At 37.7% G+C, this 27,913-nt stretch overlaps 1 protein-coding gene across 1 annotated transcript in view; it reads right to left on the minus strand.

Annotated features, from left to right (window-relative positions):
- Nucleotides 1-19,280, minus strand: part of DNAAF11 (dynein axonemal assembly factor 11) — a 39,578-nt gene extending 20,298 nt beyond the window's left edge. The window contains exons 1-9 of the mRNA XM_068396910.1: nt 19,250-19,280; nt 15,877-16,044; nt 12,885-12,962; nt 10,750-10,922; nt 9,555-9,754; nt 7,896-8,084; nt 5,333-5,410; nt 1,959-2,024; nt 377-446 (exon numbers count right to left, since the gene is read on the minus strand). Coding sequence (XP_068253011.1) covers nt 377-446; nt 1,959-2,024; nt 5,333-5,410; nt 7,896-8,084; nt 9,555-9,754; nt 10,750-10,922; nt 12,885-12,962; nt 15,877-16,044; nt 19,250-19,259 — 1,032 coding nt within the window. The 5' untranslated portion in view covers nt 19,260-19,280. The remainder of the gene's footprint in view (nt 1-376; nt 447-1,958; nt 2,025-5,332; nt 5,411-7,895; nt 8,085-9,554; nt 9,755-10,749; nt 10,923-12,884; nt 12,963-15,876; nt 16,045-19,249) is intronic.
- Between the last annotated feature and the right edge of the window lie 8,633 nt (nt 19,281-27,913).

Consider the following 27,913-nt stretch of genomic DNA (forward strand, 5'->3'; position numbering starts at 1 on the left):
TTTAAATGCCCTTTCAAAAGAATATACATCCATTTGTTTCTGTCAGCTATAAATTCCAGACTGTGAAATTGCTGAATTCTAGCCTAGGGCAACTATCAGCTCTCTTCTTAAGTGAATTATGGTACACTGTGTGGGGGGAATAAGAAGAGAGAAGGAGAGAAAGAGAGAGTGAAATTTCATTTCAGGCTTTGCAAATCTTCTGCTTAGGACTTCCACAGTTTATGTGTGGTCCATAATAATGCAACTATGAAAGAACATTTTTTCTGCATAGGTGCACACAGTAGGTAACTCATAGAATTCAGATCCAGCGTTCACTGAATAACTGTGATAAGCATTAACTCTTGATTTGAAATGAATGTAGTAAGAAAACACTAACCTTTCCCTTCACCAGGACTCGTATGTAAGTTGGCTGGATGTCAACATCAAGCAGAGAAGTGTCCAAATGCCTTCAGAATGAAATATAAATAAATTTCTCAATCCACAATATAGTCCAGTAAATAAGCAGTGCAGACCATAGAGCTCTTTAATGATGATTTCAGAGTTTATAAACTAGAAACTTCAATTTCAGTTATTAAGTAAGTTATATGAAATATTTTTATGATTTAATGTTTTTGGAAGAAAAACATGATCTTCCTCTGTGTTCACATGTGTCAACTAAAAAATGTCTAAATTTTGTCAAGTCCACCACATCAGCTATTGTATAACTGCAAGAATTCAAAATCTTTGTGGAAAATTAAAAGGTCTTTCCTCTATTAGTTTAGTGCTTTACATTAATATGAAAATCTATCTACTTGCTATTTAAAATTGTAAAAGCATTTTGCTATTTTTCTTTCTGAAGACTTAACTAGTACATTTATAATAAAAGTTCTTTTTTTTTGCACAGAATTTGCTGGAAAACAATGAACAGAAATACTTTACATTCCCAGAAAACACAGTACTTTTAAATTCCAGTACTATCAAACAAAATTTGTGACCTGTAAAAGCTTCACTTTAACATCTGCTCTTCATCATTGACAGATGATACACTCAAGTTCCTGTGACCTACTAGTGAATGCACAAGTACATATTTCCTATTTCTCTTCTATAATGTTACTTTTTAGTTTGCATTTCTTACAAGTGAGCACAGAATATTCCAACATATCCAACATTTTATTGCACCTGAACAGATTTTCTGAGACTCCAAAAAGACCTAATTCTTATAATTCAGAAACGTGGAACAGTCCTCTTTTGAGGGAAATTAATAAGCTGTAAGGGAAGAACACCTGGCATGAATAGGGTTTCTGTGGTATAAAACTAGTTCAAGCTTTACTCTAACAAGTTCCTATTATGGGTAAATAAGCTTGTGGGTTTCCAAGGCCTTCCTGAAGTGTGAGCAAGGCCACTGTACTATGCTTAGTAGTATATACTATCAAATAATTATCAGATTTCCTTGTCATATTGTGGTCTGGTTCAACCAAATTTCTTCCAGGCAATGCTCTGGCACAGTTCAGGAAATAGCATGGGCCATGGACTCTTTCCAGTAAGCAAGGAAAGTAGGACAAGAATACCCTACTCTGTTCTGGGGAGGAGAATTTAACTAGAAGGACATGAGCTGTACTGGAGCACTTCTAGGGCCACAGAATGGGCAAAACCCCCATTCCCTACAACCCTAATATGCAGATGAAGAATGGAAAAGATTTTACGTAAGTATAAAAGAACAGGTGTGGAGGAAACCTGCCTGTGGACTGCAGAAAACATCAATTCCAAAAAGAACTATTAGACACAGCACTCATTCAGGAGTAACGGAAGAGTCTGAAGGGTCTTTGGTTTATTCAGCTTCATTTCTTTGTCACAGGCTTCAAGATTGATACCATTAACCTCTATGTCGAAAAGCTCCCATTACAGAGAGGAGTATATTTGAAACACTGTGTATTAGAATTTAAGAATGGCAAAAATTAAGAGGAAAAAAAAATTCTGACCTGTAAACAGCAAGATCCAAGATGATCTGGTTGTTTTCTTCATCATCTTTCAAAGAGAAACGAAGCCTAATAATAATGACAAGAAAAACCTCCAGGATAAACACAATTGTCGTGAATAAGCAAACGTTACAGCATACTCCAACTGCTAGAAATTTTAGATGAATACAAATACCATTTAGACAATATGTCACGAGATCATTTTAGAAACAGTTGCAATTTTCCTCATGAGCAGAAAAAAATACTGTCATTTGAACCAAAGGCATTCTTACATTTCTCTTCTGTTCTCCCCACCCAACCCATAAGAAACAAACAAAGTGCTGCTGAAGGTCACTTAAAATGCAATCAGTCTGTCAGTGCAGGAAGAGAGACACCTGCTGGTGAAACCTGTCTGCTCTGTTAGCGTCTTCATAGAAAAAACAGTTCATGAAAAGCACGAAAAGCCTGGAACACGGTAATTCTAACCCTATCATATGTAAACCAAAAACTGCATCTCTATTCCTAGCAGTTAATTTGCCTAGAGTATAAAATCTGCCTGTGCATTTCCAAAGTAAAACACTATTTGCACAATATCCTTGATTCTTCTATATAGTATTTGTTGAAAATGAGACTGGAGATTGTATTAACTGCGTGTTTGTGATCTGCTGGCTGAGTTCTTAAAATTGTGAAACAATCTTACTAGTCATACATTGAAAACAACACCTATTACTACACCTGTAAGGAAATCTAGTCTAGGCTTACAAGTTCTGCTCATATACCCAAACATTTCCCATGTAGTAAAATAGAGAAAAAAAAAGAAAAAACCCACCTATAAATGAGAATATTTTTATAAATTAGTTATTAGTATAGAATGAGAGGGGTTTGCTTAATGTAACTTATCTGGAATATTTCAGTGACATTAAAATACTTAGATACTTTGGGTTCAGGTAACAGGAAGAAGCTCAAATGTTGTTATCAATTTAGATGATACATTTTTTCAGGAACAAAAATATTTGCCAGATATACATTCTAACTCTTTGCTCTCCTGTTTGCTCTCCTGTATTCTGATACAGTCAATTTGCAAGAAACTTACGGAACTCCTAGTTTTTGGGCATTTTTTAATGGAAAACTGTGAAGAATACAAAACAGCTTTGTTTCCTGTTCATGTTTTTTCTCTTACTGCATCACAAAGTTTGAGAATTCACTAAAACATGAAGGGTGAAAAAGAGAACAGAATTGTAAGATTTTCTAGGGGGAAGCTTAATCAGAACGGAAGAGAAATAGCCTGTTCTCAGCAGCATGCAGCCATTCCTCTTGCTAACCTTCCAAAAGAACATCAGAGAAACTTGGACATTGCTATCACAGAATCATAGAATCATAGAGTCAGAGAATGGTTTGGGTTGGAAGGCACCTTAAAGATCATCTAGTTCCAACCCCCCTGCCACAGGCAGGGACACCTTCCACTAGACCAGGTTGCTCAAAGCCCCATCCAACCTGGCCTTGAATACTGCCAGGGAGGGGGCATCCACAACTTCTCTGGGCAACCTGGTCCCATGTCTCACCACCCTCACAGGAAAGAATATCTTCCTAATATCTGATCTAAATCTCCCCTCTTTCAGTTTAGAACTGTTCCCCCTCGTCCTATCACTACATGCCCTTGTAAAAAGTCCCTCTCCTGCTTTCCTGTAGGCCCCCTTTGGGTACTGGAAGGCTGCTAGAAGGTCTCCCTGGAGCCTCTTCTCCAGGCTGAACAGCCCCAGCTCTCCCAGCCTGTCTTCATAGGAGAGGTGCTCCAGCCCTCTCATCATCTTCATGGCCCTCCTCTGGACTCACTCCAACAGCTCCATGTCCTTCTTATGTTGGGGGCCCTAGAGCTGAATGCAGTACTCCAGGTGGGGTCTCACGAGAGTGGAGTAGAGGGGCAGGATCACCTCCCTCCCTATGGACGTTAGACTTTCACATTGAAGCAAAAACTTTGGAGAACACCATCTGTCTACTTGTGTCTCTTTTTTTATGTCTCTCCAATACACTGCCAGATTGCACTGAGGAGCTGTGATATTCTTGTTGAAGCTACGACAAAAACTGCTCATTGATCTGGCTTTACCTGGGCACATCCACAGACTAAATTCTAATCCAGAAAACCTGGGTGACACAAACAGGACTGCTACTAACAGTGAACTCTAGGGGACTGTACTTCTAAAAAGATAGCTAGGGCTTTATTCTAAATGTCTCTTCTTTCTAGAGGCATAATCAAATTCCATTAACACAAGATTTAAACTATTTTAGACTTGTCTTCTTTGAACTAGAAAATTACTTAATTTTTTTCTCAGTCAACACATTTTTTACAAAAAAAAAAGTACATCAAGACAATTGTAAGTATCTTCTGGTGCAGATGGAATAAACATGAGCTCTTCTGACACTACCTTTATTTTTCCTTATACCACTGAAAATTATGCATTGATCCTGTAATGTAGGTTTTCAAATTCCTTGAGTTTGCATGGATTTATAAATTTCCAAGATTTAGAAAGCATTCTTCATGAGAATGATAAGCATGTTCATAGCTTTGATTCTGCAGCTAAATCAGTCTTAAGATGGAAAAACTTGTTCAGAGGACAGCAGACAGGTAAGCAGTCCTTCATAGGCCACTTCTGGATCACAGTCTCCTGTAGGAGGCTCTTTGGGGAGCCACTTATAAGGAAACAATGTTTGCACTCTTTGTCTCCTTTTTTCCTGTAGAAAAGGAAGGTTTGGTTTAAGTGAAACCAATGGTAACGCATGGCTGATATCCCTGGAAACTAATTCCAAAACTCTTGAATACCCAGGTGCCTTTGTCAGCGATAAAATACAAGAGGCTTCCCCATATCACCAGCCTCTGTTGCTGGAGACCTCATTCAGTGTCAAAGGACTTCATGCCATAGAAGTGCGTTACATATCCTTCCCAATTCTGCCAGTTTTACATCTGTCATCAGAGGACAGAATTATTTTGTCCAGAAATATTATTTGGACGTATTTTTCCACATTTAAAGTGGTTACCATTTATCTTAAATAGTCAAATCAGTTAAATTTTTTCCACTGTTATCAAGATGCTCAAAGAAAGAGAGCCTTACCATAGAAGGGAAAAGAGTAAAATGTCTTGTATCTTTTTACAGAAAACCAAGTTCTTCAGTCATCAAAGACCAAGATGTTAAATTAAACAACCTTCAACACTTTACTCACTGAAAATTAACTCTTTTTCCAGCATCAGAATATAATTTTAGAAGTCAATTTCCTCACCAGGAGTATAATATTGCAATGAGAATTTGTCAGCCCTCTTATTTTTATATTGCCGCATATCTTGAAATACTTGCCCAAGTTGGCTATAAAGAGGTTAGCCTGTTTAACCTCCAAACCTTACATACTTAGGCACATTCACATTCAGAACTTTTCCTTCTGCGGTGACCAATGTCTGAAGAGGCCTCTCTCGCTTTTTTGATTCCCTTAACAAAACAGAAAGAAAAATGGAGACTTTAATCTTCACTATCCATGTCCAGCTATCAGCAATTAAACTGTATCTGACTTTCATTTAGTGCAATAAACAAGCTACCTTAAATTTATCTGCCAAAACAAGGCAGATTACTGTAAGATCATTAAGAGTTGTAGTACTGGTATTTTGCTGTATAAATGTCTAGATCATGAGCAAGGAGAGGAAGAACAAGGAATCTTAGCAACACGAAAAAAAAAATCTGCTTGCACCTAGGTAAAAAATGGCTGTTTTCTGTAAAAATACAACACTGTAATTGTTGCTTTGCATTAATCTACTCTTCTCCTGGTCAATATAGTGTGTATGGCTACTTCAGCTGGCATATAGAAAAACCCCATTTCTCAAAAAGACAACAGCAATATTTTGCTTTTTGTGTTCCTGAACCAATTTCTTACTAAAAGTTCAAGATTAAGAGAACACTAAAAGTAAAACACTAATGAGGGAAATAAAGTATGTTAGATTTAGACCACCTTGGGGAAAAAAAAAGCACAAAAAAAAAAAAGGGTTTGGTCTATAAGTACAATGGATTTGAAGAAGAAATAAAAACATTCAAGTGGAGGTACTGGAATGACTACATGAAAAACAACTTCTGTTTAAGAAAGATTCACAACTATCCATGTGTTCTATACTGTTCTATAGTATAAATCAGAGCTTTAATGTGGGATTTGTGAGCTAGCAGTTTCTACACCTGAATCCCTAGTCTTGACATTTAAATGCAAAGTGAATGAATCACCACTCTGTTCTAAAGATGCAGTTCTCAGAAATGCTCCAGGAAACTATCTCCTACCACCTCTTAGCTGTTAATAATCTGTTTATAGATGAAACCTGTCTGCTCATGTGAACCATTTTAAGTCAGATTCAGTCAGGTCATAATTATTAGACTTTAAGATATCTTGTTTAACTTTGTGCTGAGATGAGCTGAAAGGCTTTGTTCTGGCAATGAGCAGGAGATCCTGTGCACCTTTCAGGTGCAACTGGTTTTACACTTGTCTGAATTTTCTTTGAATGAAACTGCAAGTATTCACCCATTTGTCAATAGCCAAAGCTGCTCAGTTTATTAATCAACTGTCCCCAGCTGGCAAACTTAACGTGTGCTAACATGTCATAGATGATTGATAGGTTCAAATTTAGCATTGGTGTGATTGAGTTAATGTCAATTTTATACTAAAATAAACATCCTTTTATACTGAGTAGCTTATGTTAAAGTTACATTTCAGCTCCCGTCCACCAGCAAGGATGATTTGAAGTTGTCAGGGGCACTTTTCTGTTCTCACTTTTCTCATGCTACCTAGCAAAAATCTCACCACCAAAACAAAATGAACCATGAAAGGATTTTTAACTCCTTTAAATGCTTTGGAAATTTAGAAAAATTGAGAAAGCAATTATTCTATCTTTATTATACTGCTATTTGGACTCTCCTTGAATATTTAGAGGGAAGCATTTGGAACACATTTGCTCTTGACTAGAGCAAGGCAACCCCAAACACAGCAAAATCCTAACTAGCTAGAATCTGCGTTTCACAGTAGTTGTTCTGGGAAAGTTCTAGACCTTAAATTAATAATAACAACAAGCTATGCAGATTTTCAGATTTCTTGGAGAGGTCCCTAGGATCGACTTTTTCAGTATTTAGGTTTGATAAATCTTTTAAGAAGCATGCCCTTAAAAAGAACAGCTAGAAAAATCTCCAGGCACAAATGCTGTTATACAAGCAGAAGTAAAAAAAAAAAAAAACAAAAAACCCAAAAAAAAAGACATTGCTTACAACGTTTGTGAAACTGATAAGACAGCAGCAATAAAATAAAATTTTTTGCTAGTATCTGCAGTAATTTTCCATGGTCAGCAAAACCAGTGGCAACTTTAGAAAGTTTTAAAGGCTTTTCAGGGGCCAGACATCTTCAGATTCATGATGCCAAATAGCACAGATAACATGAAAAACCATATTACTCGGGACGAATGTCTTTGATAAAGTACGTGAAAAAATTTCTAAGTAAGTCACACAGAAAAGGTGTCTGAAATGCCACTTGTGCAAAAATTTTGTGGCATGACCTGTAGGGCATATATATAATGCAACCTGCACACTGGATAAATGCTTTTAGCAAGAATATTAAACATTGAACTACATGAAACATATTAGTTAGCTGACAGAAAAGTGAATCTTCTAAAGTCCATAAAACGGAGTTGAAAAGAGAAATTATATTTGAAAACTACTTGGGGAAAAGCAAAATAAAGGATATCATAAATAAATTTTTAAAAATGAAACAAAACAAAATGAACAACCTGAATATTTTATTTAGATTTTATAAGCATATTTGCACAGGCAACAGGGATTTAAACTGCCAGTTCTCAGTAATATTTAATATGAAGTAGTCACCTACATCTACTCTGTATCTTTGAAAATTCCCCTTCTTCAATTAATAGAATATATTAAAACAAAAACATACTTTGTATTGTCTTTAGCTCTCCGTTTTTCTTCAATATATCTGTGAGTTTCTAATCTAGATTCTGGAGTATACGGTGTAGGCTCCTCCCAAAATCTCCTGTCTTCTTCATTATCTTCAACTGTTCTCCACGTTTGTTGTTCTCTGTCTCCTTCTGCCTGATGGTTTTCTTTGTTCTGTAGGGAGTCTGGGCTACACAAGATCACATGGAATATTATCCCAATGAAATGAAGGAAGAGTAACAGGACTTGCTAAAGAATTCTTACAAACATATTTTTTTAACCTAATACTAATAGCTGTATAATTCTTACCAAGAACAGTATCTTACAGATTTGGGCAATGTTCTCTGCTCTACCTCTTTCATCAATCAACAAAACATACTGCAACATAATGTTTTTCATTGACTTAACTAAGAGGGATACTATGGTTATGCCCAACCCTCTGAAAACCCTGACAGATCGTTCAACAGATTTACTTTCAGGTGCAGAATTTTCAGATACCCTCACAACTGTTTGTTAGGTGAAAGAAAACCTGTGTGATGTTTAAGTATATCAACACTTACAAATACCTTAAGGGAGGGTGTCAAGAGGATGGGGCCAGACTATTTTCAGTGGTGCCCAGTGACAGGACAAGGGGCAATGGGCAAAAACTGAAACATGGGAAGTTCCATCTAAATATGAGGAAAAACTTCTTTAGTTAGAGGGTGACAGAGCATTGGAACAGGCTCCCCAGGGAGGTTGTGGAGTCTCCTTCTCTGGAGATATTCAAAACCCGCCTGGACATGACCCTGTGCAATGTACTCTAGGGGAACCTGCTTCGGCAGGCGGTTGGACTAGATGATCTCCAGAGGTCCCTTCCAACCCTTAACCCTTCTGTGATTCTGTGATTCCCAATATCAGGCAGTGGCAGATTAGAAATTTATAGGGTAGCAACATTTTACTTAGGTATCTCCTCAAGTGCCATCTTAGAACCTGAATCATTTTTCCCCCTAGCCCTAAGCCCCTGTAATCTTCAGAAATTCTCTATCAAAATAGAGAGAAAACTAGATTTTTGATACAGCTGTGATCTATGAGGACAAAGTTCCATAGCCAGCTCCACGGAACTTAGACGCTATTGGATTTAAAATAAGATGGATGGCAACTGCAGTGGAAGATGACCTCAGATAAAAATCCTTCTGCTATCTAGGTAATCTCAGTGATATTAGATGGAAGAAGTATAGAAATCAACATTCCATAGCCTTTTACATCTCAAAAGATCTGCAATAGTCCGTTTCAGTCTTCATATCTAAGAAGCAAAATAAATTATAGGTGAACAGCTGCTTTCTCTGGAACCCCTGCATTACTTTAAATAACGATTTCCAGCTGTTGTCCTGAAAGAAGCTATCAATTACACTATTTTGGCACTCAGACAATTTAGCTTGGAATGCTGGGATGAAAATTCTGTTGTACTGTCTGCAGGTCAGTAATTAATTATGTTTGTAATTAATTATATTTTTCATTACAGATAGCATGCATGAGGAGAAATAATTCTGCTAGAATCAACAACAAAGACAAACAAAAATATTTAAGTAGAATTATGTAAACTATTTAATGAGGAAAAACAAAATTCTTGATGAAAGAGAAGAATGATATCTGCTGACAAACTGTTGTTGCTTATTACTACCTGTCAAATCCAAGCTTAGATTCCATTTGTTTTTGTTTCTTGTCCTTTCTTTCTTGCATCCTTCTTTGAGCCTCTTCTTTTTCTCTGGCCCTTTTGAGAAGGTAAGCTTGTTCCTGTTCTCTGATTTTCTGTTTCACTTCTGGATAGTTTTGAAGTGCTTGAATCCTCTCTGAACGTTCTATTTCTTTACTATCCAAACACTTCCCAATGGGAAAAAAAAATCAATATAGAGATGTGAGAAATTTTAAACACATTCAAATCAATAAATTTATTAAACTGTAGGTTAATTTTGATAATTACTTTCTGTATAAAATTAAAAATCCAACTTTCAAACCTCCACAGCACTATGTAAGTTATACTGCATTAAAAAGAATTAACATGAAGTTGCTATTCACATCTGAAAATGGTTTTGTGTGTCTGAGAGCTCCTTTTGCCTTTTCCAGGAATTTCAGTTGGTCTTATTAGACTACACAGTATAGAGAGTTCAATCATTTCTAATATTTGTTTGACCTTGATGCAGTTCATGAAACTATTACAAAATCATTTCTTTTGATGTGTTAGTTTATTGCCAACTAAGTGAGCTGAATCTACTCTTAATAAGTTAAGCAAGCTTCTGCGCTTCTCTAAGGGAAATTGTGGGAGCATATTTCAGGACTGGGACTGCCTGTTTCGATGTCAGGAAATCATTACATCAGCACATCATTGCATAAAACCTCAATCTCAAAGTATCTGTTTACAGTTGATGCAATATTGTGCATTTTTTACACCAATTTCTACCTTTCTACTGCCTTACACTGTTGGTTCGGTACATATTGTTGGTATGGTATCAACAACCTGGTAACTTTCTGCAATCATGAAAATAATTGAAAAAATACATTCTGTACATAAAAACAGATGAGAAAAAAAACAGAACTGTACAGTGTATTCATTTTTTCAGAACTTTGTTTAAGGATCTCCAACGAAAATGACAGAAAAGTTAACAAATGTATGTGGTTCAGTCAAAACAGAACTAATTTATTATCATATTATTTACTGTAGTCACTTACTCTTCAGAATATAATTTAATTTCCTGTGGACAGTAAGAAAAAAACTCCTCGTTTTCCTACCACAGGCATTTATTTTGTTTGAGATTAGTATATTCAGTCAACAATGCTAGCTATTGATTTGGATATAAATTTAATTTTAAAAATCTTACTTTTAATTGATGAAGGGTTGCCACCACAAATTGTCTATAACCTTCAAATTCAGTACATGGGTTACCCACTAGAAACAGTTCCTTCAGATGTATATTATATTTTAAGGCTTCGATACTGGAGAGTTCACCAATAAAATTTGCTGTCAGGTCAAGTTTGTTCAGTACTTCACAGCCTGTTTGAAAAAAAAATAATTCAATTTGTCCAAACATAAATGTACACATGACATACACAGAAACACTCACACACAAGTGCACACACTTGGATAGGAAACTGTCTGCATTCTTATCTGTATACTAATTTCATACTATCAGAATAAATCTTTTCCAAGCCACAAGTGAAAGAGTGACTTACAGCTTAAGTTTATGAGGTTACAATATTTATAGAGAAAAAAACTCAATAAAATACAAAATATCAAAATTTATTATTGGTTTTATCACTATCAAAACTTTGTGGTCAGTGCTTGTATACTAGATGAGCTATTAAATGTTTCATTTCTGGATAAGGTGGGCTTCAGTTTAAACAGTCTAATTGCCTTGGTGGTAGTCCTCAACTGAGTCTTCACCGTATGGCTAAAAGAGTGTGGAATTACTTCAAGAGAGCAAGATCAATTATGGGTTTAATTTCTGTGTACAGTTAATCTTAGCTAACATTATTCAAGTGTAAAGATAAGGTTTTCTAAAAAGTCACTCCAAGTCAAGATGAAGTTTTCCACTCTATGGACTCAGCTATCGTTGTGAGTACTTTATCACTGGTTGAATTGCAAATACTGGTGAGAAAATGTTGTTTGTTAACCAAAACAATTCATTACAAACAGAAACTCTAAATTAGCTAACAAAATGCTCTGGAAAATCCATATCTAAAATTTATTAGCCTCTCCTTTTATCTTAAACTGTCCATGAATCATAACCTTGACCCTAACAGTAAAAAAGTTTAGCTAAGAGCAAGCTCAACTTTGGTGCTCATCGTTGTAATCACTTCTTTTCCTTTGCAGGTCTATTTGGCAAATATTTTATGCATAATGGAGCTGAAAGAAAATAAAGAAGTCAATATGATTTATAAGGGGGATTTAAATAACCCAAATTTTTGCAAGGCTCATTCCCAAAGGTTCTGACTCCTAAGTAAATGACAAACCATAGTAATAAATAATGCAGCCTCATAGAGGAGCTTAAAATTTACTGGCATGAAAACAGATGCAAGTTTCTCAACAAATTGCCAAATATGTAATGTACTACCTATTTCTTCAACTTTTACACATTTCTGCTTATCTTATTTGCTTATTTTTTTAATTTGATTTAAACTATCCTCTTGAATCAGCTTGTAAATTTGAAAAAAAAAAAATCCACACAGCTTTTTTTGTTGTTGTTCCCTTGTCAAGGTGAACATTTTAAAGATTCAGCAACTGGCCTAATCAGAATCCAGAAAGAGAAAGAAATCAAGTCGGAAATTATTCAAGTAATACGGAATGTCTTTAGGAGTGGCTCTAAGTCTTAGATTTGGATCTTGGAAAATGCTAGATCTTTGCACATGCAATTACAGTGACAGGATAAAGGATTAAACACAAATAAAACAGATAGAACTTCATGCAATGACAGGGAAAAGAACTGTCTGAAAAACTCTTTAAAAATAACCCAAACTGCCAATGCAACCTGTACACAGAGTAGAACCTTCTTGTGCGTGACACTTGATTGCCGAAGTGAAGACGATTGCTGAAACATTATACAAGGGACATTTTTTACAGCCTGCACAGCATTAAAAAAAATCGCATTGCTCCAGCGAACCTGCATAACAAATTGTCTTATCTTTACAGTGGGGAAATAACAATTTCATTAAAAATTTGGATTCCCTCTTTGTAAAGTAATAAAGTATAGAGCTATCATACCTGGCAACACTGGTGACAGAGTATGCAAAAAGTGAGTTAAAATACATTTAAGAAAGTTCAATGACAAAACTGCAGCAGTAGGAAGCATTTGCTACACAGAAGCATTTGTTGAAATGCTGACCACAAAAAGGTTCTGAGTATCAACAAAGTACCTTTACTGGTGAACATACTTAATGGCTTCTACCCTCTTTTACACTAAGTCACAGCTTAAGTGTTTCAATATGCAAAGGCAAAATGGTTTGTTTAAAATCTGACCTTCCAGATTTTCAATTCTTTCGATGTTGTTCAAAGCTACGTTTAAATATTCCAGCTTCTTTAGTTTGCCCACATTTTCTGTAACAAAACATAGATGTGTTATTTCAGTTTTCTTCATTGGAAAGGATATTAGCATTTTACTTGCTCGCTTTACTTCAACGAAACAATAAAGGAGAAAAATAGGAAGGACAAATCAGAATATGTATCAGATTACTGGGCATTAATATTTTAATATTAATAAAAAGACAAAACCAAAATGTTCTCTGAAAACACAGATTACAATAAAAAATGTAATAAGAAATATGGAAGGTTATAAACACATTTTTTATCACAAATCCATAAAACAAGTATATAATGCAAGAGGACTGGCCAAAAAGCATGGTGAAACATTCCATTGGTCATAAAACTCAGAAGGGATCAGGCCATACTTAGTTAAGATTTATAAAATTAGAGTTTTACACTCACTTATGTAGAAAAGATTGGCTTCTTTAGTATATATTTAATTTTTAAAGATCTTTTATCTACAGGGTTACTACACGAAACTTCTCTCTTTTTAAAAATTTTGCAAATAAGGATTTATATTGCTTCATTATGAACAAAACAAAGACACACACACCCCCCCACACACCCCCCAATCTGGAATCTAACCTAAATTATTTTCACCATGAACTATTGAAATTAGCAGGTTTGCAATGTGTGGGGTTGTGTCAGAACAGCTAGCATTTCCTCCTTTGAATACACAGAGGGGGTAAAGAGGGAATAGGGTAGCAATGATCTTCATCAGCCCCAAAAATGTCTGAAAAACGCAAATACCATTTGAGACACATGACATACAGGACAGAAACATAAATCTGAGACAAGACACATCGTATAACTTGTGTCACAGTTCACCAATTTCTCCCCAGTCACCAGATCTTTCGAGATCTGACTAGAAAACTAATTCAGTGAAGTCATAAAGTTTGCCTCAAACTCTAATTCACAAGCTGCACTGATTAACTGTTGTACAAACTGTTCCTGCTGAGACAAAGAAAGAAATTCAAGCAGAGGATCTTCCTCTAACCAACGTAGATCACGTCTACAGCTGAGTTAGTTGTCTAGTCTCTTCTATAATGAATATAGAATCTTAAAGGTACAATTTGTCTTATCCTAAATTGGCTGTCTAGAACCAGTGAACCACATCATGCTCAAAAATATGCCTTTTCTTCCTCACTGGTTATAAAGGGAGGCTACAGTAACTGCCTAAGACAAAGATGTCTAAAAGTTTGGTGACGTGAATCCCACCACTTAGTTTACTAAGACCTTGGAGAGATATTTTCTTCATAATACACAAACAGTTGAGGAAATTTCTCAGCAAGGACTTGTGCAGCTTAGGTTGGCTGTTCATTTTTCTTACAGTATTTCTGTAATGGCAGTGCCTGTGCACATGAAGATGGGAGAGAGACAAGTGTTGAAGCCAATGGTATCTTGTGGGTTTTTTTCCATTTATAGAAAAAAAAAAGAACCAGGACTCATCCATAACGTGGATGCCTCACAACTTGCTATCTGATTAGTAGGCAAGTCTGATCTTGAGGGCTGCATAACCGTTTTCTTTAAGAAGAGAAAAGACACATCCCAATAGAGTCAATATAAACCACCCAGCTATGATATTTTGAAGCGTGCTTGGAGCTGCTGTGTGCTCCACATGGACATGTTGGTATCCACTGGGAAACATTACTTCTCAAACTCAGTGCTTTGTAACACAACCCCTGTTGGCAACCCTTTTGGTCACTACTTACATAGCACTTTTTTTTTTTTTCATTTGTTACTAAGGCATTATCTTGGAAAACTGTTAGATTATACAAGAATATATGAAGTAGGAGGTTACATACTTTTCCAACTCCAACAGTTAGATTAAGTTAAGATAAAAATTGAAAGTCTCAAAAATGAGATTGCTGAAAAAATCTTGTGTCCTAAAAGCAATAATCTGAACAGTAATACAATATACTGTACTAACCTAAAGGAGGTATGAGTGTTGACAAAAGAACGAGATGAAGTCTTGTGCCTTATTAAGGACACAGAAACAAACAAAAAATCAACTTATTTTAGTCCCATTTTTGATGGGGCAGAGCAGCATAAAGCAGTTTCAAAAACCTTATTCTCTCTGGGAGAAGATTCCTCCACTCTAAGAAATGCAGATGTTATCAGTACAGATACAGGTTTGTGATGAGCCCCTCCAGAGAATTTAAAGCCTTTGCCTACAAGTCCTGAGCACAGAATTTCACCCTAAAACTTTACATTTTTTTTCTTCCTCTTAAGGAACTTTAAAGAAATATGCTAATATAATTCCCGAGCACTTCTGAGTTTCCATTCTTCATCTACACACGATCTGTAGAGTCCAAGTTTTTCCAGCCCAAGGCTTGATGTCATATGTTTCCATAGAGACCCTAGCAAACATTGTGTCCTATGCCACAAAACACAGACCATATGAAATTACACCTTCTCCTGTAGTGCAGGAAGACCATTGAGGTTTCACTGCAAAAAGTTGTCTTTGCAACTATTTTATCTGAATGAAAATTATTTCAATGTTAAAAAAAATACTGTTTGTATAAAAACTGAATTTAAAAATGAGCCTGAAGAGAGCTAGTCCTATGAGATCACAGTCCACAGTATATGCTAAACTGTTTGTCTCTCTGTTTGCCACAAAGACAGGATATTTAAGTTATATCTTGATTTTTGAGATTTTAATTAATTAAATGTGTTCCACATTCCGATTCTAGTGACTTGTATTTCAGTACTATCATTTTCATTTAAAATTTCTGTTGCAAATTCCTGAGCTGCTTAGAAATTTACTAAAGAGCTGGGGAGAGGAAATTTTGTAGGAGCAGATCCCCAAAGAACTTTCCTGTAGTTAGTTTACGTTCCCTTAAAGTATAACACAACAGATATTTTTTTCTGATTCCAAAATTATCCATGTAAATCCATTTAAAAAGAAACATATCCAGAAAACACTTACCAATTTTTGGAATTAGATTATTCTGAAGATAGAGAATTTTTAAATCTCTACACCATTTGTCAAGATACTCTAGTTTTTCTATTTCCTGCTGATGTAAAGAGATTTCTTCCAGTGAAAAAATCTCACAGTTGTTATGTTCTGCACGCCTTCTAACAAGATCTTCAGTGACTGAAAGAAACATTAGAGGTCATATTTCCCTTTAGTCATTTTCTGCCATCTGTCTTATGAACAACTTACTTACAAAATAATTAAAAATTTTTTTTCCACCATACCAAATAGTTATTCGGTAGGAACACCAACAAAAATAAAATCTACTAGAAAAGACACCCAGTATAAAGTAACTTCAGCCCTCTCTGTCACAGTAAATATAATTTGTGAAACACACATCACCTGTAACATTTAGAAAAATCCATATGAAAAGTGCTGAGTCTTCCATAAGAGTGTGATACAACCCTTGCAGAAATTAATCCAGCATCCACTATTTTCAGCATAGCTCAGGTTGCAGATTGATTCATATAGACGAGCGATGCAATGTTTTATGCTCTTTTATTTCCTGATGCCAGATGTTCACATCACAGATAGCAGGGCAGGGGCGGGGGGGAAGTAAACTAGCTACAGCGTGTCATCACATTCTTCTGCCAGAAACAAGCAGGATAAATGCTGAAAGTGGGCAGATATTTTTTACTTTTTTCATACTTGAGGCAAAGCCATAACTAATTCATGCTTATAAATGTTTCTGTTAGAATGAAATTTAATCCTGGGTATTTCTTAGGCACTACCAGCTGATTAGCAGCCCAGCAAAGGAGTTTCAGTGGCTGAAAGACACCAGAGACCTGGGTTCAGAGTTTTCACATAGTAATATTTAATGCCAGGAAATCTTTCAAACAGTGAAAAGGCTTTGTATAAGGAAGGTAAAGAAATTCCATGAGAACCAGTGCTCACTCTTGAGCTAGATGTTATTACTTTGTTTGCAAACCACTGCACCAAAAAAAGCACTAGCGTTCTCCTCTCCTTGACAAGCAGTGAACTACAGTGAAGTACTGATTAAAAACCTAGGGTTTTATCAAATTAGCATAGGTATTTTCATGATTGTTAATGCCGAAAAAAAGACTAGCAAGCCTTTCAAAAGGACTCTGAAGGAAAATAAGAAAAAATATACAAAGATCAGTGAAAACAAATGGTTCCTACTATGCATTAATTAAAAGTGCTCCTTTGTCTCAGGGAGGCTTTGTGAAATCATCCAGTTTTATTAGTGGTCCTGGAACGGCTGCACACATTCACACGGACTGGTCTGCTACAAGCTGAGTAAACTATGTACCAACACAGCCCAAACTCGCATGTGTCAGTGCAGCTCCTCCATCTACAGCCTTTGGGAAAGAGGTGAAACTGGTTTTGCATCTATTATGTTATTTACAGATGACCAGGGTTAAATCTCCCTTCTGTTCAACAGAGTTTCATCTGACATGATTTACAGAATTATATAATGGTGATACTGATATAAGCATATTTGGAAAGGTGTCTTCTTTTTTAATCATGTTGGGCAGGTTTGCTGTATCTGCACAACCATCTTCCCTTCAACAGCCCATTGATTAAACCTGATTAAATTAATACAGAAAACAGAAAAAAAAGGCGATAACCATGACTAAATATTTTAGTCTTCACAGAAAAAATTAAAAACATCGGCATTTCTAATAAGTTACTTGGCAAAGCTGCTGGAAACTAAAAAGTGGCCTGCTTACTAATGTGTTTGGTGGCAGATCTTTCAGTGCCAGTATTTCCAGTGCAAACAGGTATTTTTGAGCAAGAAAACAACAATATTCCACAATCTGCATACATACATATTGGAAACAACATTATGCTCTATACCCTTTATACAAAAAGAAGTCATACAAACTATTCGGGACAGAGTTTTATTACAGATAGTTTTCCCTTTGCTGATTAAAAGAAAATTGAAGTGATAGTTGCAGTGATTATGCAAAAATCTCCACTTTCATTACCAGATGCATTACCATTGCATTACCAGATGGTTTGCAATGCAGAGACAATCATTCCCAATAGAAGCTACAGTGGAGCTTTAGAGACTTATTTTGAGGACCTGCTGTAGGGAACTGAGGGAATATTTGACATTTTGTATGCTACCTAGTTCATTGAAGAGGAATGAGGGAAACTTGCAACAGAAAAAAACAAATTTTAAATAAGCTTTCCCAGGACATTGACAAAAACCATTGTAACATTACTTCTCACTGAGAAGTTCATTAACGAGATTATGTGATGTTGTGCACAGTAACAGGAGAATGGACCAGTGACCTGAGAGATCACAGCTACTCCCGTGTTCCCATGAACACAGAAGGAAATAAGGGATAGCATCAATCAGCTGGAGATAACAGATACCTAAGATCTTACAGCTGGGCTTCCAAAAAATACATGTTTTACTCAAAAAGGAGCAGATACAAAGGAAAGCATCAAAGAAAGGGAAAGAATAAGCAGGGGGACAGATGAAGGTATATCAAGAAACAGTGGGGGAACCTGCATTTCAGAAAAGTGAAGTATGCAACCATTATTTTAAGACTCAAATTCATGCCACTCTGTTCAGGAATTGAAGCCATTCTCCTTCAGGCCGTGCCTGCTTGAAGTGGGCATCTGCCAGCTTCACGCAGAGAGAAGAGGTTCCTTTCCAAAGCACTATTTTAGCCCTGCAAGGGACTGGCAGTCCAGTGACGGTATACAATCAAAATAGATTAAAGGGGAAATCACAGAGGAAGGGAATTCCTCAGTAGCTTTTTTCCTGAGTGATATGTATGAGCACTCAGTCTTACTGCTTTACCTCTAAAAGATTATGGATTCATAAATAATAGTACGGTGCATTTTAATCTCATTCAGGGATTTTTCATGTCTCTGATAAAGCATCTGCATTGGCTACCTCTACCGAAGAAAAAAAATAATTTATCATCTGGTGTTGAAAATTTCTGACTGCAGGGAAAGGGCAGTGCTGACAGCCCTAGGCCCAGACATCAGCCACCCCCCAAGCATCTCCCCTTGCAGGGGGCTGCCCCACACAGAGGGGTCCCTGCCTGGGCCGCCCCGCTGCTGGGCCTCGCGGGGGCTGTTTCGGGAGGGAAGCACACCCCCGTGCCGTGCTTGGTGAGATAAAAAGGGTTGTTATTACCCGGGAGGAGGGAAACCAGCTAACCAAGCGAGGTGAGGAGAGCAAGGGAGGCAGAGGGGAGAGGGGCTGCCAGGGGAGTGGAGGACGGCAGGGAAGGGGGGCGAGTGTGGGGAGAGGGAACACGGTGCCCAGGGAGTGGGGGACGGCCTGGGGAGGAGGGAAGGGGTTCGGGGGGAGGGGAAGAAAGCGGCGCTCGGCGACACTCACTCCGCACCATGGCCGCCCCTCAGCGCCCCGCCGCCGCCGCCATTATCAGACGCCGCCGCGCTGCCACGGCAACGGGGCCGGGCGGGAGGCGGTGACGGGGCGGGGCGGGGGCTGCGGCGGCCGCGGGCGGTGCCGCGGGCCGGGCCCTCCCCCGGCCCGCACCTCCGGGCGGTCCGTCAGGGCTGTGCTCTTGCTGTGCCCGCTTAGCCTGTCCTTAGGCCAGAGCAGCGGGAGCCCTTGTCTGCCGGCCCGAGAAGCAGAATGGGTTTTCTGTAACCCAGAAGTAACACGATTACTGCTCTGGCGGCTCCTGACCCCTTTCTCTGGCTGGGCAATCATAGATGAAATGCCTCTTCCTCAGGCATATTTCTTTCGTCTATCCTTTGTGTGATACTTTGTTTTCCTTCTGTGTGTTCATCAACTAGTTTGCCTAAAGCATTTTGGGCTGAAAGCGTGTTTTCTGTTGTCTATGGATGCGGCCTGTTCCCGTGACTCATAGAATCAGAGAATAGTTTGGGTTGGAAACGACCCTTAAAATCATCAAGTCCAACCATTAACCTAATGCTGCCAAGCCCACCACTAAACCATGTCCCTAAGCACCACATCTGCACGTCTTTTAAATACCCCCAGGGATGGTGACTCCAACACTTCCCTGGGCAGCCTGTTCCAATGCTTGACAACCCTTTCGGTGAAGAAATTTTTCCTGATATCCAATCTAAACCTCCCCTGGCAGAACTTGAGGCCGTTTCCTCTCATCCTATCACTTGTTACCTGTGAGAAGGGACCGACACCCACCTCACTACAACCTCCTTTCAGGTAGTTGTATAGAGTGATAAGGTCTCTCCTCAGCCTCCTTTTCTCCAAACAACCCCAGTTCCCTCAGCTGCTCCTCATAAGACTTGTGCTCCAGACCCTTCACCAGCTTCGTTGCCCTTCTTTGGACTCTCTCCAGCACCTCAATTGTCTTTCTTGTAGTGAGGGGCCCAAAACTGAACACAGTATTCGAGGTGCAGCCTCACCAGTGCTGAGTACAGGGGGGACGATCACTGCCTTTGTCCTGCTGGCCACACTATTTGTGATACAAGCCAGGATGCTGTTTGCCTTCTTGGCCACCTGGGCACACTGCTGGCTCGTATTCAGCTGGCTATCGAGCAACACCCCCAGGTCCTTTCCAGCATGTTTCCTCACAGGGAGTGCTCCTGTCCTCCACCTTTTACCTGCAAGATTCTCCCAACAGGTCACTGCCTCAAAATACCTCTTACCACTATATTTAACTCATAGATCAGGTCAAACAGCAGCCTGAAATTTGTCATGCTGTGGATATGGATATTATGCTCTCCTGCAGGTTTCTGTGGAATCTCTCCTGACATTACTATACTTCTAACAAAGCTAATGAATAAGAGTTGTGGCTGGAGGCCTCAGGCAGCTGCTCAGACAGCTACCGAAATTCTCATGTCTGACATTTTCTGTTTTGCAGTTAATATAATGATGTAGCATTGCTTCATGTACTCGATTAAGCAGGTTCCCACCTGGCAAAGTTATTGCACACCAAACCTCAAAGAAACTGGATGAGACCGCACGTTTCAAGACATCACTAATGAGCTTCATGGAGTCTTTCATCTAATCCTGACCTGCTGACCACCAATTTGAATTCAGTCCAATTCAGCAGTGGAGGAGTAGTCCAACATAGTGTACATTTGGTCACAAGATAACGAAGTTGGGTTTTTTTTCATACTTAGATTTAAACTCTTATTTTATTCTTTATAAGTTCATATATCCTGTTCATTGCCATGTCATGCCTTGATCACAACCTTGTAACAGCCCTCATCAATGACTCCAAAACTTTAGTCGTAGAACACAAACTGGCACGGTTGTCACCAGATCAAAGTGGAAACATCAGGAAAGTCAGTATGTATTTCATATCCCTTTGCTAACACAGGTCTTCATTAACCTAAATGTCTAATCAAACCTAAAGGTCATCTTCTACTATCAGGAAAAGCACATATAAGCTTAAATAAGGCTGCAGGATTTTTTTTAAATGATCAAATTAGTGTATTAACTCTGATGTAATACATGGAACTCCCCACAGCCACTCTCTAAGTTTCTAATTGTATTGCTATTTAGAGGATAGGAGAAAGGAGGTGTCATTGAGTTAAAGCTACTAAATTTTGTGGAGATAATGACACACAAAGGAGCAGAAGTAGTTTATGCACTTTAGTTTAACTCCATAGTATTTGCCCAGGTCTGTCTGACTGGGTAAGTAACAAATCCGCGCTGAGGACAGGGATATTCACATAGCTGGTTGGATGGGACCACGTTGTGGCCTATGGCCAAACCACAGAGCCACAGAGATTAAAGAAGGGCCACTGGTGAGGCCTTCCACTACCTACCCATTTTTTTCATATTAAACTGCAGGCCCCTGCAAATAATGACTTTTATAGCTGCACCTTTTGCTAGTACTATTAATTTTTTACTTGAAAGCATAGCTTGTAAACAGGGTAATAAATTTCAAGAAGAAGAAAAAAATCTTGTTCTTGCTGTGTCCAGTATTTTAAATGCTGTGTCTACGTTGTATTGCACAGAAATATCTACGCTATTTTGTTATGTTTAAAGCAGGGGGTTTTTTTCATCTGTTTTGCAGAGATTCTATATGATAGTTCTGAAGAAGGAAATATAAAATCCAAAATTAATTAAATTGCAATATACCAAGTTGTGGTGGGTTGACCTTGGCTAGCTGCCAGATGCCCACTCAGCCACTCTCTCACTCCCCCCCTCAATAAGAAAGAGGGAGAAAATACAATGAAAAACTCACGGGTTGAGATAAGGACAGGGAGATCACACACCAATTACTGTCATGGGCAAAACAGACTCGACTTGGGGAAATTAATTTAATTTATTGCCAGTTAAACAGAGTAGGATAATCAGAAATAATAACATATCTAAAAACATCTTCCCTTCACCCCTCCCTTCTTCCTGGCTCAACTTCACTGCAAACTCTGTACCTGTATGTTCTGATTTAAACCACAGTTTGTTATAATCAATATATATGTAAGTCCTGGTTTGCCAAATTTAGTTAAGCTGTAGGACTACTTGTCTGAGCCGGTAACTTCTCACCTGTGATGAGCATAGAAGAGGTATTCTTTGTATACCAGTGACTGAAAAGCTCTCAGAGTGTATTTGTTTTCCTCCTGTGAAGAACAGCTTTGGTTATGACTCAGGGCTAAACTATTCAGGCAGTCAGAAAGCAGTACTTTGGAGCATGTGTTTGCAACACGCTAGTCCTAACCTGGTGGCCTGGCAAACACGGGGCAAAGCTGGATGCTGAAGCAGGATAATCACACTGGTTTCTTGCCCCTTTTAAAACTTCAGGCTCTTCAGAATGAGGCTTATAATCCATGACTTTGATTTTATTGGGAACAATGACATAGTGACAAAGTGTAACGTACCATCCTTGATTATCCGAGGTGTTGTGCTAAGACCCTTGGATGCTCAAAATCTGAGCCTATCATTGCAACATGGCTCTCCAAGTTGTGCCGTCTTGTTTCTAACTTCCAGTATACTCAATTCAAAGGCCAAGAGATCTGCCAGATTGTGTTGTTGCTCTTGGGATACATTGAACTCCTGAACCCTGACACAGTTTCTGGAACAATGTCCTTGTTGAGCTTCACTTTCGCCACAAAAAAATTCAGGTAAGCCCAAATGTTTTTAGTCTTAGCAGCATTTTAGATTTTACACACTCAGAAGAATTTTCTGCTGCGTAAAAAGTGAAAGCATGTTAATTCATAAACCCAGCACATACACACGTGGTTTCAGCATGGAGGCCTGTGTTTGAGCTGCTTTTACAATATGCTTCATTGAACAAAACGTTTGCAGCGCATACAACATCAACACAATATGCTTATACAAAATTCGATGTAACTTACAGGTCCGGTGTTATACAACTCCGCAAGAGACTTTTGCATTCATTTATTTCCAACTTAAATACAAATTTTATATTTACATACATTGACCTTATTGTCTTTATTTTCGTGCAGTTATTTTTCACTCAAATTATGTACTAAGAAGTCTAAGTAGCACATGCCTGAACTCTTAGCATGAAGCAATGTACATGGCAGAGATAATGTAATGAGCCACATTACAAACAGGAGAATGGAGTTGAGAAAGAAGAAAAAGGGTCCAATCTGACATGCCTTCCCTGAAGAAACTAACTTTACCACTTCAATACATTACAAATTTATTTGTTAAATGCGTACAACAATGCAATATAAAATACATTTCTCTGTCATGACAAAAATAAGCTTTATTGCATTATTATTACAGTGCAGCAGAAGTATTTTAAATATGTGTTCACTCCATCAGTATATACTCCTGTAAGGTGCTACAGTCCCAGCAAATTGATATCCATGGACAAATCTTAGCTGTCAAAATGCTGCAGGTCAGAGTCTTATCTGGTGGAATTCAGCTGATTGATTGATCCCCACTCAGAATCTGAACCTATGTCTTTCTATTTATTTCCTATTAAATTATTATTATTGGTTTTGGATTTGTCGTTGTTACTATTATTATTACTACTATTTTTATTATATTCTATGGTGGTAAGTTACTTAGTAACTGTAACAAAATGAGTCTTTCGTGTTCACACCAAAGTACCAATAAATCCTCTCCCAAAGAGCACACAATCTACAGGGCAGGACATAAGCTCACAAATAACAAATTCATTGAAATAGATGCAATTCCTAATAACAATCTTCGTTATTGACAACACCCTCAAATACAGGAAGAAAAGTAAACAGGAACAACTTTACTGATATGTAAATGCCAGAGATAAGGAAAAAAGCAGCACAAAAAAGCATAAAAAGAAATAATATAAAATGAAGTAACAGTTTTGCTCAGTGTGTATTAAAATGTACACAGAGGTTTACAAAACACTGCAGCTAATTCACAAAGAAATACATCAAAGAGCAGATTCTGCAGAACTGGACTAAATGGCCACACCTGTATTCTGTACCAATGCGGTTTATTCCATATCATTTAAATAAAAAATGTTAATCTTTGTATAGTTTGGTTTCTATGAGTAATGCTTTCAGGATAAATACAGAACAGACTTGCTTGCAGACTAGGAACGTTATAAGCTAAGGGATGCCATAAATATTGTCATTGTGCTTGCTAGTGTTCCCTTCAACACGAACATTCCCGCTATAAAGCACTACATGATATATACTCAAGAATGACCCTGAAATTCGGCTGAACACAGCAAGAAATAAGAGAATATAAGACAAGGTGTAATGATAAAAAAATAATAGTAACAAACAGTATGAGATAATGCACAGGAAGTTATAAATCTCTATCTTGAAATTCTTCTTTGATTCTCTTTTTCTAAATAAGGTGCTATATTAAAGTGGAGTAAGAATTTAATCACTGGGGACAGAAACATAAAATTCTAGCTGTTTTCTCTTCTTGTAGATGTGTCAGTTAATCATTAATCAACAAGCGGTTTTACTTCGCTAGAATTACATTTCACAATTATCCTAGGCTTGATACTCCAGTTAACAGAAGCTGCAAATACTAATTATCTCTAAAAGTCTGGATTTAAATGTTTAGGCTAGAAAATGTTGTCTTCAATTTTTCATTAGACAGATCCTGGCTTCAGTTTTTCATCCAACAGGATTGAACATATTACTGTGTCTCTTTTCAGAGACACAATACAAGGCTTGCTTTTATGTTCATTGGAATATATGGAAGGGAACTGCCAAAGCCAACCCGTCTGGTAGCTGAATAGAACTTTATTAATTCAACATTAATGAATATCATGGAGGGCAGATCTTAACAGATCCTGAGCATCTTATTTTTAGCCCTTGAACTCCAATTGCCAAATTGTCCTGGAACTTCCTTCTCTCCAGATCAGAACAATTCTAATTTACAGCTTATCTTCATTCATAGAGAGATTATAGCAATTCATTTTATACCAAATTTTTGGCAAGCTGAATCAGCTTTTTTTTCACTAGTTTACACTGAACTCACTAGTTTACAATGAACTCTGTTTGATCTAGTTTTCAGCATAATTGCTTCGATGACTGCAGGGTAATTGCAGTCTTAGACTTTTCTCTCAGGATAGGATTTAATTTTCCAGATTATTCTTTCAGGAGACTATTTAAACACTAAAGATCTTTATAATCCTTTAGTTTAAAACGTGCATTTAGTAATGAATCTGTTATAAGTAACAATAAAATAGGTAACAAAATATTTATACATATTACACAATGTACACAACTCTCAGCTGTCTCCATAGTTAAAGTAAATAAAGAAGCAAAATTATTTAATATTGACAAAATTATACAAGTGTATTAACTACAAGTAAATGTAAGGATGAGTATTATAACTACTATTATAGTTACATAATACATCAGTTTTATGAAGAAGAACATTACATTATCACCATTTATTGAAACTATAAAACCAGGTCTTGTTACATCAAATGGTCTGTCTTCATATAAAGTCAATTTATTGCACTGGCAAAAAGTAGATTACTATGCAAAATTGATAATTTGGGTGAAATTTCCCTTTTTGAGCTCTTAATGCTGAGCTATTGATGCTTATCATCTAAATATAACCACCATATATTTATCCTTTGGAAGAGAAATGTACATTTCTCAGTGCTGCCCAGCGACAGGACAAGGGGCAATGGACACAAACTGAAACATGGGAAGTTCCACCTGAAAATGAGGAAAAACTTCTTTACTTTGAGGGTGACAGAGCACTGGAACAGGCTGCCCAGGGAAGTTGTGGAGTCTCCTTCTCTGGAGATATTCAAAACCCACCTGGATGCGACCCTGTGCAACGTGCTCTGGGGGAACCTGCTTTGGCAGGGGCTGGACTAGATGTTCTCCAGAGGTCCCTTCCAACCCCAGCCATTATGTGATTCTATGCTTTTAACCTAATTTCAAGTACCCTTTTCCTCATTGCATCATTTGTTCAGATTTTCGATGCTAGAAATACAGCTATAACCTGCTTGAGTTTGGCTTAGACACAGAGTTGAACAGACAGGGGTGTTTCAGTTTTGCCGATTCTTTCTTCCACCAGAACATCTCGTTCGTGCTCTTTTGCTGCAGAGTTTTCAAAACCCTGTCATTATGCCTGACAGCCTGACTGTACCCCATGGGCAGACCTAGCCCTTCCACAGGCACCATTTCATGTCTGATTTACCAGCTGGGGCTCTGCCAGCGTTGCTTTTAGCACACCAGGGGACAAGTAGACTAGAAGCAGAACTAGTTATAGAATGATCTGGTGGGCAAAAGCATCCTCACACATTATCATCGTCTTGTTGCACGGGAAGATGAAATCCATGCTGTCCTAGCTGAACTGGCATACAGAGAGATATTTTAAGAAGCAGATTATTAAAAGCCTGGAGTCACAAGATAACAGTTTTTGGTTAACCACAGGTTCTATGTGTAATTTAGTCTCTGTTGTAGCAAAGATACAAGCTGAAAAATAAGGCTCAGTGTTTCCACAGTAAAGTTAATACCTGCAGGTCTCGTATTTTTGTACCTGAAAATTCATCATTGCTTCTCCACATCCTGATTCCTTTTTTTCTTAAGAGTGCTTTCCTTCTAATAATATTTCATTCTTCCTTTTTCTTTCTCTTTTCCTAATGCACAGCATAAAGGCCAAAAGGTAGTATACGCACGTGATACAATAAAGCTTCTGAAATATGTTACCACACGTACTCAGCCACTATCTAAATCCACTCTCTGACAGCATGTTTTTACAAGAAACTAATATATAAAGTATTGGAAGATATCAGCTGTTTACCAAAAAATGAATGGGAATTGCAAAAGACTTTTTACCATCAATTATTATCAAAGTGTTTGTAGGACCCCATGCCTACATAGGACTTCATTGACATAAGAGACTAGAGGTACAGCAATTGTTTCGCATGACTGCTTTCAGATAGTCACCAAGAAGTATGGCCTCACTCACAGTTGGGCCAGAATAAAAATAAAGCTAAAATGAATTGTATTTTGAAGGAAGAACACTAACAATTCTGTTATTTTTTTTCCACAGGAACTTGTGTAACTATGGCTGTAAGGAGGTATCCAGTAGTTTGATGCTGAGGAGCTGAGGAAAACAAATTTGAGGGGGAGGAAAAATGAAAACAGTGAACAGATTTTGAAATACACAGAGGTAACTACTCTACTTTTAAGTTTCTATGAAAGGTAAGAGACAAGCTAGTTTTGAAATGCTGGAGGTTCTGTCTCGCAATATCCTGTGCCAGTCTGTATTTAGTTTACTCCTGCTAGGCAACAAGTCCCAAATTCTCCACTCTGTACCTGCTTTGATTAATATTGATACTGGCTTTCAAAATCAGAGTCAGCTTTAAAGCTCTGGTGTTGCATCCCTTACACAAACAGTCCCTCTGGCTTTAAGAAGTGCCATATCTAGAGTCCACTGCTTGGCACACTGGATCAGTGGGATGTATTTTTCATCATAGGCTTTAGTAAGTCTGTGAAGTGATCAAATGCCTGCATACCATTTTAAAATGCTCAGAGTGACCATCCTCTTTCTGAGGACTGACTGAAAGGTTTTCCAGGTTGTATCTGCAGCTGTGCAGCTGCTTTGAGATTTCAGAAGCTGAACCGCAGTCAACTAGCGAACTGATGATCAAGG

Source organism: Nyctibius grandis, chromosome 3, assembly GCF_013368605.1.
Source record: "Nyctibius grandis isolate bNycGra1 chromosome 3, bNycGra1.pri, whole genome shotgun sequence".
Classification (NCBI taxonomy): Eukaryota; Metazoa; Chordata; class Aves; order Nyctibiiformes; family Nyctibiidae; genus Nyctibius; species Nyctibius grandis.